The following is a 14,183-nucleotide window of genomic DNA, read 5'->3' on the forward strand; positions in this document are numbered from 1 at the left end:
TGAATATTATAGCACATGTGAAAACAAACAAGTACTTACTCTGTGATAAGAAATATCCCCAGGACAGAGCCAGCAACCTACAGCACAGAATAAACACAGTTAGACTGAGGGTGGCAACAGCATGCATTTAAATAATACTGTCAATAAATGCAATTATGATCCAACAGGGACCCTCTAGTCTAGCGCTCCCAGATATCAGTCCACATTCTTGTTCAAGAATCTGGAAAAGTCCAGAAATGCTGGAGTTGAGTTTAGGGATTCTCTAATACAGTATCATTATGGGTTAATTGTCAGATTCTCCCTAGGAGAGGTGGGTGTAGAGTCAGGCGCAGGAGAGTAAAAATGGCAAGAAGGGCGTTTATTTACAAAATCCTCTAATACAGTGATGTTATTGTTTATTATAGAATCTCTACCGCAGGGATGGGCAACTTTGATGGGGATGGGTGCCACAAAGAATTTGAATTCATCATTGAAAATAAGAATTTTTTCTTAACTGACTTGAAAAGAAAAATAACGTAAAAATAAATAAAAATGAGAGGCCGCAATTGCTCGCTGGTCTGCGAGCATCATGGGGCCCCTGGCCGGTAATTCTACCATGATAACAAGTTTAGATAGCTCGCTAAACTAACTTTGCAATCTAAAAAATGCTAGCTGACATGGGATAACTGACTGACTATCAGTGACTGAAATAACAAGAGAAAAACTGCTGATGCACAACCACATTTTGAAATTCACCTTGTGTATTCTACTATTCTAACTCACAACATTAAGTTACGACCCAGACTGAGTTCCACCCTAAAAGAAAAAAAATATTGATCCGAGGGCCTTGAAAAGCGGGGCAGCCAGTTGCCTATCCTTGCTCTACAGTATCTCCGAGTCAGGGATCATCTAAAGCTATCATTACCTCGAGAGCAAAGATGAGGAAGATAAAGATGAGGACGTAGACCAGGTTCCTGTTGGTGAAGATGTAACGCAAATAGGTGTTCCACGACGTCGTCTCAAACACGTTCTCACGCCCGTCTGCAAAGCATTGCTACAAACAGACAAAAGAGATACGTCAAATTAAATACTAAAGCCTAGCTGTCTTTGTGTTTTGTCTTCAAACGTTTATGTTCAAACTTTACTTTGGAAAAGGTGGTTCAAACACTGGTGAACATTCTATGACGTCCCTTTGGCAACTCCTTGATCCTAACCATAACCTCCATGTGCTCTTAAAGACCTGCAGCTACAGGGGAAAACGTCCAAGCTGCTGCCTTCACTGAACCTACCTCCATGTCCTCCTCATCCACATCCTCACTGATGTCATAGACACTATCTTTGGACAGGCGTCGTGCGTAGATGTCCAGCTCAGAGGCCAGCTCGCACTGCGGCGTGACGGACAGCTTCTTCCTGAAGGATGTCTGGAGCTGCTCCCTCCTGCCCTGCCCCTGTGCGTTGGTGATGAACTGCAGCACAGACTGGCGCCGCTGCCCGCTCAGGTGCTGCAGACCGTCGTGGTACAGGTTCCCCCGGGGCAGCGACTCTTCCACCTATAATCAAGTAAAATTAAAGTTAGATTTTTTTGTATATATTTTGCCTTTATTTAACCAGGTAAGTCATTGAGAACACATTCTCATTAACAACGACCTGAGTTTATTTGTGATTTGTACAGGATACAGCGAAGTAGTGTAAACACATTTACACACAAGCTCTCGTGTCATACAGTGTAACAGCTATAAAACACAATAAGACCAACTTCAATTGTCACGTGCCCCGAATTCAACAGGTGTAGACTTTACAGTGAAGTGCTTACTTACGAGCCCCTAACCAACAATGCAGAGTTAAAAAGTATGCCACAATTGTGTTCAATAAAAAAGGAAATAGTAACACAAAAACAATAAAGAGGCTATATACAAAGAGTACCAGTACCAAGTCAATGTGCTGGGGTACGAGGTAGTAGAGATAATGAAGGTAATACAGTATGTATGCATAGGTAGGGGTAAAAGTGACTAGGCAATCAGGATATATAATAAACAGAGTAGCAGCAGCGTATGTGAAGTGTGAAAGTGTGTCTGTCTATGTGTGAGTGTGCATGTGTGTGGTGTCATGACGTTGCCCTCTTTGGATGTGGCGAGCCCCATCCCCCTCTCCCTGCCTCCACCTTTCCTCCTTCAACTATGCTGCTGTGGTCAGAGAGACGTCGTAAATTCCTGAGGATCTCCTCATGGAAATACAGTATAGAGAGAGTAAATTTTCATAGAGAACAGGGGAATGTCTTCCACCTCACAGAACTCGAGGTCCGAACAAATTTCATGTTCCGGAGAAAGTATAGAAGATCGGTGAAGAATTCAGCTACGAACTGGTCCATTTGTTACAACTTGGGGAAGCTCATGGGAGACGGCGTGGCCACATTACCATAACACTGTTTATATAATCTAATTGTTGTATAAGATGAATGAGTGGGTATGATACTGTTTACACAATTTTACAATGTGAATTTGGGCTGTTTAATGAAGAAAAACTAAAAAAGGAAATTGGAGTTAACTAAATAAGAGGAACGCCCCTGAGCCCAGTTAGGGTCAAGCGTCCTGAGACAGCGCTTTTCTGCAATTCCTAATAAAACCCAACTTTGAGAAATTATCACCAGACCATGTTTTTTTCCATTTGGAGAGGACAAAGGTTGTAGACCATTGCTGAATCTTTTAACCATACCACGTGGTTAAACTCTTAGACTATCGATACCGACAGAATAAGAACAAGTCTTTGATATTAATTACTGGTCTACAGCTAGGAATTCGGTATCATTGAACGCGAAGAACGACAACCGCCGAAACATCCATTCTATAACAATCCCCTCTAACCAATAACTATCCAATAACTATCCCCTCTATCCAATAACTATAACTATCCTCTCTAACCGAGAGAGAGAGAGAGAGAGAGAGAGAGAGAGGGAGAGAGAGAGAGAGAGAGAGAGAGAGAGAGAGGACGAAACTCTCCAAAAGAAACAAACTTTTCAACAGCGATCAAGACGACACACTGAGTGTATATATATATATATATATTGATTGCAATTGTTCCCGAATGAGTGAGCGTTCATGTGTAAAGGATTAGCATTTCATTTGTTATAATTATTAACTCTGTAGTGACTTCTTAGTCGACCCCCACTTCCCTTTTGTCTAACAAGCCGCCATGCCGGTTTAGCCCACTATGGCACATTCTCCTATCATTTCATGTAACCACATTTACCTTGTTTGTTTATGCATTTCTGTGAATTACTTAGTTAGTAATAAATGAATGATTTAAGACAATTGATGTATGGATGACTCATAGTGAAGACTGGGTTCGTGCAGATAACCAACAATTTACGATGTTTGGAATGAGACTAACGTGATGTAAAGTAAATAATTCAGACTAATTGATCAGATAAAATATCTGAAAAGTTATTTTAGGAAATGATAACTTTGTAATCTGTATATTTTCCTTGGTGCCCCGACTTCCTAGTTAATTACAATTACATGATTAATCAGTTGATCGCGTAATACTAATTACAGAGAATCTTTGAGAAAAACTATAAGTCTTCAATTTAATGATAGTAAAGACACGACAGTGGTGTCAAGATGCATGTTCGTGAGCATATGTGTTTTGTGTGTGTGAGCATATGTAGTGTGTGTGTGTGTGTGTGTGTGTGTGTGTTGGAGTGTCAGTATTGCATGTGTGAGTGTGTGAGTAGAGTCTAGTGAGAGTGCATAGAGCCAGTGCAAAACAATTAAGATAAATAAATAAATAAATAATAGGGGGGGGTCAATGTAAATTGTCCGGGTAACCATTTGAATCACTATTATGGCTTGGGGTTAGAAGCTGTTCAGGTGCCTTTTGGTCCCACACTTCACATGCTGGTATCGCTTGCAGTCTATGATGCCTGGAGTCTTTGACAATTTTTAGGGCCTTCCTCTGACACCACCTGGTATAGAGGTCCTGGATGGCAGGGAGTTTGGCCCAGTGATGTATTGGTTGGTACGCACTACCCTCTGTAGAGCTTTGCGGATGCCGAGCAGTTACCGTACCAAGCAGTGATGCAGCCAGTCAAGATTTTTATTTATTTATTTATTTTACCTTTATTTAACCAGGTAGGCAAGTTGAGAACAAGTTCTCATTTACAATTGCGACCTGGCCAAGATAAAGCAAAGCAGTTCGACAGATACAACGACACAGAGTTACACATGGAGTAAAACAAACATACAGTCAATAATACAGTATAAACAAGTCTATATACAATGTGAGCAAATGAGGTGAGAAGGGAGGTAAAGGCAAAAAAGGCCATGGTGGCAAAGTAAATACAATATAGTAAGTAAAACACTGGAATGGTAGTTTTGCAATGGAAGAATGTGCAAAGTAGAAATAAAAATAATGGGGTGCAAAGGAGCAAAATAAATAAATAAATAAAAATTAAATACAGTTGGGAAAGAGGTAGTTGTTTGGGCTAAATTATAGGTGGGCTATGTACAGGTGCAGTAATCTGTGAGCTGCTCTGACAGTTGGTGCTTAAAGCTAGTGAGGGAGATAAGTGTTTCCAGTTTCAGAGATTTTTGTAGTTTGTTCCAGTCATTGGCAGCAGAGAACTGGAAGGAGAGGCGGCCAAAGAAAGAATTGGTTTTGGGGGTGACTAGAGAGATATACCTGCTGGAGCGTGTGCTACAGGTGGGAGATGCTATGGTGACCAGCGAGCTGAGATAAGGGGGGACTTTACCTAGCAGGGTCTTGTAGATGATGCAAGATGCTCTCAATGGTGCAGCTGTAGAACTTTTTGAGGATCTGAGGGCAGTGTGGAGTGTGGATCTGTAGGGGCGGTATTCAAATTGGAGTGGGTCCAGGGTTTCTGGGATGATGGTGTTGATGTGAGCCTTGACCAGCCTTTCAAAGCTTTTCATGGATACAGATGTGAGGGCTACAGGCGGTAGTCATTTAGTCAGATTACCTTGGTGTTCTTAGGCACAGGGACTATGGTGATTTACTTAAAACATGTAGGTTTTAGAGACTGGTCAGATAGTGGTTGACAATGTCAGTGAACACACTTGCCAGCGCATGCTCCGAGCACACATCCTGGTAATCTATCTGGCGCTGCGGCCTTGTGAATGTTAACCTGCTCAAAGGTCTTACTCACATCGGCTATGGAGAGTGTGATCACACAGACATCCAGAACAGTTGGTGCTCTCATGCATGTTTCAGTGTTGCTTACATCGAAGTGAGCATAGAAGTCATTTAGCTCGTCTGGTAGGCTTGCATCACTGGGCAGCTCTGGGCTGGGTTTCCCTTTGTAATCCGTGATAGTTTGCAAGCCCTACCATATACGATGAGAATCAGAGGAGGTGTAGTAAGATTCGGTCTTAGTCCTGTATTGATGCTTTGCCTGTTTGATGGTTTGCCTCCTCTGACAAGGAGGAGTAGTAAGGATCGGAGGACCAATAAGCAGCGTGGTACGTGTTCATGCTCTTTATTAAAACAAGCATGTGAAACGACACGTGAAATAACCAACTGAAACAGTTCCGTGTGGAACACACAGACACAGAAAATAAACACCCACAAAACACAAGTGGGAAAAGGCTACCTAAGTATGATTCTCAATCAGAGACAACTAAAGCCTCTGATTAAGAACCATACCAGGCCAAACGCAAACACAACATATAAAACGGAACATAGACAAACCCACCCAACTCACGCCCTGACCATACTAAAACAAAGACATAACAAAGGAACTAAGGTCAGAACGTGACACTTAGTGCCAGAATCGGTTTGTGGTGGTAAATAGACAGCTATGAAAAATACATATGAAATCTATCTTGGTAAATGGTATGGTCTATAGAGCATCATGAGGTATTCTAACTCAGGGGAGCAGAACCTCGAGACTTCCTTAATATTAGAGATCGCACTCCAGCTGTTGTTAATAAAGAGACACCCTCCTCTGACCTTACCAAACTCTAAGAGCACTATGTAAATAAAAAATAGAAAAGCACCCTCACCTGATCATCCTCGGGCACCACAGAGAACTTCCTCTCCGACAGCTCCCGCACGCCATCCTCGATGGTAGTGGACCCTGGGGTTGGAGCCTGGCTGTTTTGGGGCCCAGTCCCGATGAAGGAGAACTTACGTGCCGTTGCTAATGGATTTAAGATAATCGACTGTTTACGTTTCTCCACCACTGTGAGACCGTCGCCCCCGGCGATGGTGATGCCTTGAGGTCCCGTGTTTCCGTTGATGACCGAAGGCGGGGGCTGGCGGAAGGACTGGCGGATGGGCTCGTGGCTACGGAAGACAGCGGATTCGTCGATGGAGACACGTCGGAGGGTCTCGGTGAGGATGGAGCTGCGGCGTTCGGCTTTGATGTTGTCGTAGGCCTCCAGGCCCAGGAGCAGGGAGCTGAAGTCTGGTCTCTTGGCCTGCAGCTGGGAGAAGGAGCCGTAGAAGTAACACACTCCGTTGTGAAGCAGAAGGATCTTGTCTGCTCTCTTAAGGTGGTCCAGCTTACTGGTGACCACGATACGAGTCTTGGAGGACATCAGTTTACACAGACACCTGGCAAGAGAAAATACGTGTATCCTTTGTTTAGTTTATCAACCTTTACTTTAACAGACAGGCATGAAGTGACCTTTGGAAAACTTGTAGTTTCCTAGGAACGCGAAGAAGTTTCACATTGCTGTTCAATCATGTGCTTGCCCTCATTTCTGAGAGGAAAGATGCTGATAACACAAATGTCTGAAAATTAGATCAAAGGTCATGAATGTCAGACACAAAGTTACATTTCCGCAAAAAGCCCACACCTCACCACCTAACCCAATTGCTCAATAGGTCAAAGACAACAAGACCTTGATCTTAACCTTCTCTCTTCACCTTAACCATTTACCCAGCCCATCCCCCACCCTCATCTCCCAGACTCAGCCCATCCCCCAACATCATCTCCCAGACCCCAGCCCATCCCCCACCCTCATCTCCCAGACCCCAGCCCATCCCCCAACCTCATCTCCCAGACCATCCCCCAACCTCATCTTCCAGACCGCATCCCACCCCCACCCTCATCTCCCAGACCATCCCCCAACCTCATCTCCCAGACCCCAGCCCATCCCCCAACCTCATCTCCCAGACCCCAGCCCATCCCCCAATCTCATCTCCAAGACCCCAGCCCACCCCCCACCCTCATCTCCCAGACTACCCCCCACCCTCACCTCCCAGACCCCAGCCCATCCCCCAACCTCATCTCCCAGACCCTTGCCCATATGAAAGCTTCAGTGTTGAGCCACAGACAGACCTCTCAAAGATCTCTTTCTCTGTCACAATGTCCAGGTGGGTGAAAGGCGAATCCAACAGGTAGAGGTCAGCATCCTTGTACACGGCTCTGTAAAAGCACACACACACACACACACACACACACACACACACACACACACACACACACACACACACACACACACACACACACACACACACACACACACACACACACACACAGACACACAGACATACACACACATAGAGATGCACACACATAGAGATGCACACTCATACACAGATACACAGAGATGCACAAACACAAATATAATTGGAAGTAAGTAATAAATCAAACAGGCATCTAATTAGGAAGTCAAGTCCTAGTGGGATTCAATTCAGTTTAAGTGATACATCTGGCCAAACTGGCAGTGATGCTCTCAGTTAAGTGGGAGCAAATGGATACCGGGACAATAAAACCAATAAATAATGCATATGTTCAGAATGTTGGACTAGACATAGAGATTTAATGGGAGTAAAAAAAAGTCTGCAGAAGCACCAGAAATATTAGATCATAAAACACTACAGTTATAGGAGCTGGACTATGTCTTCACGGATCCACCCGAACCCGAATACCCAAGACTCGAGCGAGTCTGGGTCCAAAATTCAAACTTTTTGCTCTTTTTGGTCAGGTCCTGTTTGATTGTCATCGAGTCTCGGATCTATGTAGCTACAGCTGATAGACACGAGTGGATCCGACCAGGGTTCTGCATATATTACTTATAAAGCCCTTTTTACATCAACAGATTTCACAGAAACCCAACTTAAAACCCCAAACAGCAAGCAATGCAGATGTAGAAGCATGCCTAGAGCATATTAAGTTTACCCTAATAAGGTTCATTTATTGACTTATAGAAGGCCTAGCCAACATATAAAGGACTATTCGTTAACCAGAAGAGCAATTTGACTGATAAACATATTTTTTTGGTCACTCGGTCCAATCGGGTCTGTTCTGGGTCTGGTTGTTGTTGGGTCCGTTCAGGTCTGACTTTTTGGACCCGAGAAGACCTCTAAGCTGAACGAACAGTCAGATGAAAGCATTGAAACTGTAGTAATCATCTTTTTCATGGGGCATTGCGACCAGGAATCACTATCCATACACTGTCCCATACATTTAACGAGTCTCAACACTAGTCTTCACTATGACTTCAAAAAATCAACCACAGTGTTTTGCCGAGTAGATCATAGAATGAGTGACTCAACATATTGTGGGTCTTTTATAATGAACGGGGGAGATTCAATGAATGAATGTTGCCATGGTGACAGACGGTGAAAGGTGCTGGGGGTGAGTGATGCATGCTAAAAGACAGGTGTGTGCCTATAGGTACCTACCTGGCCAGACCTATCCTTGCCCTCTGACCTCCACTAAGGGTCACCCCTCCCTCCATAAGGGGTGTCTTGTCATTCTCCGGCAGCAGGGCCAGATCCTGAGGCGAGAGCAGCGAGGGTTTAGATACATGTTTGAGATGCACACACACAAATCAAAAGCTGAAATAAGAAATGTAGGGGAGTAGGGACATCATAGCTCTACTAAATGTAGAGGAGTAGGGACATCATAGCCCTACTAAATGTAGAGGAGTAGGGACATCATAGCCCTACTAAATGTAGGGGAGTAGGGACATCACATCTCTACTAAATGTAGGGGAGTAGGGACATCATAGCCCTACTAAATGTAGGGGAGTAGGGACATCACATCTCTACTAAATGTAGAGGAGTAGGGACATCATAGCCCTACTAAATGTAGAGGAGTAGGGACATCATAGCCCTACTAAATGTAGAGGAGTAGGGACATCATAGCCCTACTAAATGTAGGGGAGTAGGGACATCACATCTCTACTAAATGTAGGGGAGTAGGGACATCATAGCCCAACTAAATGTAGGGGAGTAGGGACATCACATCTCTACTAAATGTAGGGGAGTAGGGACATCATAGCCCGACTAAATGTAGGGGAGTAGGGACATCATAGCCCTACTAAATGTAGGGGAGTAGGGACATCATAGCCCTACTAAATGTAGGGGAGTAGGGACATCATAGCTCTACTAAATGTAGGGGAGTAGGGACATCATAGCCCTACTATGTAGGGAGTAGGGACATCATAGCCCGACTAAATGTAGGGGAGTAGGGACATCATAGCCCTACTATGTAGGGAGTAGGGACATCATAGCCCGACTAAATGTAGGGGAGTAGGGACATCATAGCCCTACTAAATGTAGGGGAGTAGGACATCATAGCCCTACATAGGGACATCACATCTCTACTAAATGTAGGGGAGTAGGGACATCATAGCCCTACTAAATGTAGGGGAGTAGGGACATCATAGCCCTACTAAATGTAGGGGAGTAGGGACATCACATCTCTACTAAATGTAGGGGAGTAGGGACATCATAGCCCGACTAAACATGTTGAGGAAAACAAAATCAAAAGTTCAATACCTTATTGTTTACATCTGTGTTAGCAGACATAACAGACTGAGATGGCAGCTAAAGAAATCTATGACTTCTGAAAGAATGTTGACAACAAACTGGGCAAAGACTCAATTCAACATCCCCTAGTTTTTCTGTCCAGTGTTTAAATGGGAAATTAAATTAACCTGTTGAAAATGTACAACTTGTTGAGTTTTGCAAATCCAATTCCTTTTCCACATTGGGATACAGCCGCAGCGTAATCAAATCACATGTCCTTAAAGCTATTTAAAAAAGCTATTTACAGTATAAGTACCACGCTGAAAGACACAATGGTTTCATTTCAAAAGTCTAATAGCACCACATCAAAAATACTAAACCAGAAACACTGAAACATAAAAGGAGTATGAAAAACGATCACAGCTGAGGATAAATTCATTATTAACTATTTCAAACACAAACGTCTGACACACATGTACACCAACATGTAAAATAATGAATGGAGTCAGACAGTGATGGAACACAGTCTACCATCATAAAACCGCCTACCTTTTTTAATGCTACTTCCGCTGTCCAAAAGGAAGGCATTGGGAATTAAGTTAACATGTGGTTTAACAGGTCTTAAAACACAGCAAGTGGAAAAAGGCACCTTCTGTGTCTCATACTGAACAAAGCCACTGCATTCGTTCCAAATGGCACCCTGTTCCCTATATAGTGCCCTTCTTTTTGAACAGTAGCCTGGTCAAAAGTAGTGCACTTTATAGGGAATAGATTGCCATTTGGAACGTGTCCGCTGTTAGGCTGGAGCTGAAACCTACAAGCTAACCAAGGGCAAATGTGTCAAATCCATGGGGTTTACAAGACACAGCCCACCAATGGTAGATGTCTGGTCCTGGGACAGGCCACAATAGTCTGCAGCACAATCACAAGTCCTACTAAACACAGTCTGATTCGTCTGGGCACACAGAAACAGGTGTCTCGCTTTTCTCTCTGTCTCAGACCACGTACACCAAATTGCTTTTGTCATATAACTCACTTTGAGAGATTTCATATTCATGACTCTTCTAAAGTCGCTCAATTGACAGTGTGGATAAAGGTAGACGTTGCAGTTACATACGAGGGAATGGTCACTATCGTGAGCTGTCAAAGCGATTAAATATGTTCATACAGTAGTGTTTGCTTTAAACACACTCTGATGTTGTTCAAACAGCCATTGTGTAACACACCATCCACTTTATCTGTGGCAAATCATCAATACCCCAGGGCATGAGTGGTGCCAATTGGCCACTCTAATCATTTTCACACCTTCTCAAAAGTCTAAATGTAAAACCAATGATAACTACTGTATAGTAGCTCTGCTGCCCAGAGTTTTCTGGTCAGGTCATGTAAGTCAGGAAAAACTCCTGATCCTAAATATATACAGATACACAGATTGACAATGAGTGCTAGTCTAATCTACATCAATGCCTGTGTCTCTGAGCAAGCTGATATTCCATCCCAATGACATAATGTGGTGCATCCATGGCAACGGGAGTGTCTGGGACAGTAATCCAGTGACACGGCCCCCCTGCTGAGGCAGCACTTTGAACACACTGCCCAAGACTTAACAATGGGGCTCCACAAAGGGATGGGACGGCATGTGTGTGTGTGTGTGTGTGTGTGTGTGTGTGTGTGTGTGTGTGTGTGTGTGTGTGTGTGCACAAACTGGAGAAATATGACACATCAACGCCTCACAAAGGCTACTGTGTAGACAGTCAAGTAGAACATATGAGTCAAGGGAGAAGGAGAGAGAATTGGGTTGGGAATGAGAGAGTAGCAACAGAACAGGGGAGGTTGAGAGAGTAGCAACAGAACAGGGGAGGTTGAGAGAGTAGCAGCAGAACAGGGGGGGTTGAGAGTAGCAACAGAACAGGGGAGGTTGAGAGTAACAACAGAACAGGGGAGGTTGAGAGAGTAGCAACAGAACAGTGGGAGGTTGAGAGAGTAGCAGAACAGAACAGAACAGGGGGGTTGAGAGTAGCAACAGAACAGGGGAGGTTGAGAGAGTAGCAACAGAACAGGGGAGGTTGAGAGTAGCAACAGAACAGGGGTGGTTGAGAGAGTAGCAACAGAACAGGGGGAGGTTGAGAGAGTAGCAAAAGAACAGGGGAGGTTGAGAGTAGCAACAGAACAGGGGGAGGTTGAGAGAGTAGCAACAGAACAGGGGAGGTTGAGAGAGTAGCAACAGAACAGGGGAGGTTGAGAGAGTAGCAACAGAACAGGGGAGGTTGAGAGAGTAGCAACAGAACAGGGGAGGTTGAGAGAGTAGCAACAGAACAGGGGAGGTTGAGAGTAGCAACAGAACAGGGGAGGTTGAGAGTCTAGCAACAGAACAGGGGGAGGTTGAGAGAGTAGCAACAGAACAGGGGAGGTTGAGAGAGTAGCAACAGAACAGGGGAGGTTGAGAGAGTAGCAACAGAACAGGGGAGGTTGAGAGACTAGCAACAGAACAGGGGAGGTTGAGAGACTAGCAACAGAAAGGGGGAGGTTGAGAGAGTAGCAACAGAACAGGGGAGGTTGAGAGAGTAGCAACAGAACAGGGGAGGTTGAGAGAGTAGCAACAGAACAGGGGAGGTTGAGAGAGTAGCAACAGAACAGGGGGGAGGTTGAGAGTAGCAACAGAACAGGGGAGGTTGAGAGAGTAGCAACAGAACAGGGGAGGTTGAGAGAGTAGCAACAGAACAGGGGAGGTTGAGAGACTAGCAACAGAACAGGGGGAGGTTGAGAGAGTAGCAACAGAACAGGGGAGGTTGAGAGAGTAGCAACAGAACAGGGGAGGTTGAGAGAGTAGCAACAGAACAGGGGAGGTTGAGAGAGTAGCAACAGAACAGGGGTAGTTGAGAGAGTAGCAACAGAACAGGGGGAGGTTGAGAGTAGCAACAGAACAGGGGGGGAGGTTGAGAGAGTAGCAACAGAACAGGGGAGGTTGAGAGACTAGCAACAGAACAGGGGGAGGTTGAGAGAGTAGCAACAGAACAGGGGAGGTTGAGAGAGTAGCAACAGAACAGGGGAGGTTGAGAGAGTAGCAACAGAACAGGGGAGGTTGAGAGACTAGCAACAGAACAGGGGGAGGTTGAGAGAGTAGCAACAGAACAGGGGAGGTTGAGAGAGTAGCAACAGAACAGGGGAGGTTGAGAGACTAGCTAGCAACAGAACAGGGGGAGGTTGAGAGAGTAGCAACAGAACAGGGGAGGTTGAGAGAGTAGCAACAGAACAGGGGAGGTTGAGAGAGTAGCAACAGAACAGGGGAGGTTGAGAGTAGCAACAGAACAGGGGAGGTTGAGAGTAGCAACAGAACAGGGGAGGTTGAGAGAGTAGCAACAGAACAGGGGAGGTTGAGAGAGTAGCAACAGAACAGGGGAGGTTGAGAGAGTAGCAACAGAACAGGGGAGGTTGAGAGAGTAGCAACAGAACAGGGGAGGTTGAGAGAGTAGCAACAGAACAGGGGAGGTTGAGAGAGTAGCAACAGAACAGGGGAGGTTGAGAGAGTAGCAACAGAACAGGGGAGGTTGAGAGAGTAGCAACAGAACAGGGGAGGTTGAGAGTAGCAACAGAACAGGGGAGGTTGAGAGAGTAGCAACAGAACAGCAACAGGGGAGGTTGAGAGAGTAGCAACAGAACAGGGGAGGTTGAGAGAGTAGCAACAGAACAGGGGAGGTTGAGAGAGTAGCAACAGAACAGGGGAGGTTGAGAGAGTAGCAACAGAACAGGGGGGGAGGTTGAGAGGTAGCAACAGAACAGGAGAGTAGCAACAGAACAGGGGGAGGTTGAGAGAGTAGCAACAGAACAGGGGAGGTTGAGAGAGTAGCAACAGAACAGGGGGGAGGTTGAGAGAGTAGCAACAGAACAGGGGAGGTTGAGAGAGTAGCAACAGAACAGGGGAGGTTGAGAGAGTAGCAACAGAACAGGGGAGGTTGAGAGAGTAGCAACAGAACAGGGGGAGGTTGAGAGAGTAGCAACAGAACAGGGGAGGTTGAGAGAGTAGCAACAGAACAGGGGAGGTTGAGAGAGTAACAACAGAACAGGGGGAGGTTGAGAGAGTAGCAACAGAACAGGGGAGGTTGAGAGTAGCAACAGAACAGGGGGGTTGAGAGAGTAGCAACAGAACAGGGGAGGTTGAGAGAGTAGCAACAGAACAGGGGAGGTTGAGAGAGTAGCAACAGAACAGGGGAGGTTGAGAGAGTAGCAACAGAACAGGGGAGGTTGAGAGTAGCAACAGAACAGGGGAGGTTGAGAGAGTAGCAACAGAACAGGGGGAGGTTGAGAGAGTAGCAACAGAACAGGGGAGGTTGAGAGACAGAACAGGGGAGGTAGCAACAGAACAGGGGGAGGTTGAGAGAGTAGCAACAGAACAGGGGGAGGTTGAGAGAGTAGCAACAGAACAGGGGGAGGTAAAAAACAAACAAAGCAAAAGAACAAAGCAAATGCAAAGGAAAGCAGAAAAA

The 14,183-nt window shown here is 45.2% G+C and overlaps 1 protein-coding gene across 1 annotated transcript in view; it reads right to left on the bottom strand.

Annotated features, from left to right (window-relative positions):
* The window catches only part of LOC112219020 (cystic fibrosis transmembrane conductance regulator-like), a 68,724-nt gene that overhangs the window by 26,364 nt on the left and 28,177 nt on the right, over window positions 1-14,183 (bottom strand). The window contains exons 13-18 of the mRNA XM_042301751.1: window positions 8,629-8,723; window positions 7,280-7,366; window positions 5,997-6,549; window positions 1,269-1,529; window positions 905-1,033; window positions 40-77 (exon numbers count right to left, since the gene is read on the bottom strand). Of these exons, the coding sequence (XP_042157685.1) occupies window positions 40-77; window positions 905-1,033; window positions 1,269-1,529; window positions 5,997-6,549; window positions 7,280-7,366; window positions 8,629-8,723 (1,163 nt within the window). The remainder of the gene's footprint in view (window positions 1-39; window positions 78-904; window positions 1,034-1,268; window positions 1,530-5,996; window positions 6,550-7,279; window positions 7,367-8,628; window positions 8,724-14,183) is intronic.

This window comes from Oncorhynchus tshawytscha, linkage group LG19 (assembly GCF_018296145.1).
Source record: "Oncorhynchus tshawytscha isolate Ot180627B linkage group LG19, Otsh_v2.0, whole genome shotgun sequence".
NCBI classification, from domain to species: domain Eukaryota; kingdom Metazoa; phylum Chordata; class Actinopteri; order Salmoniformes; family Salmonidae; genus Oncorhynchus; species Oncorhynchus tshawytscha.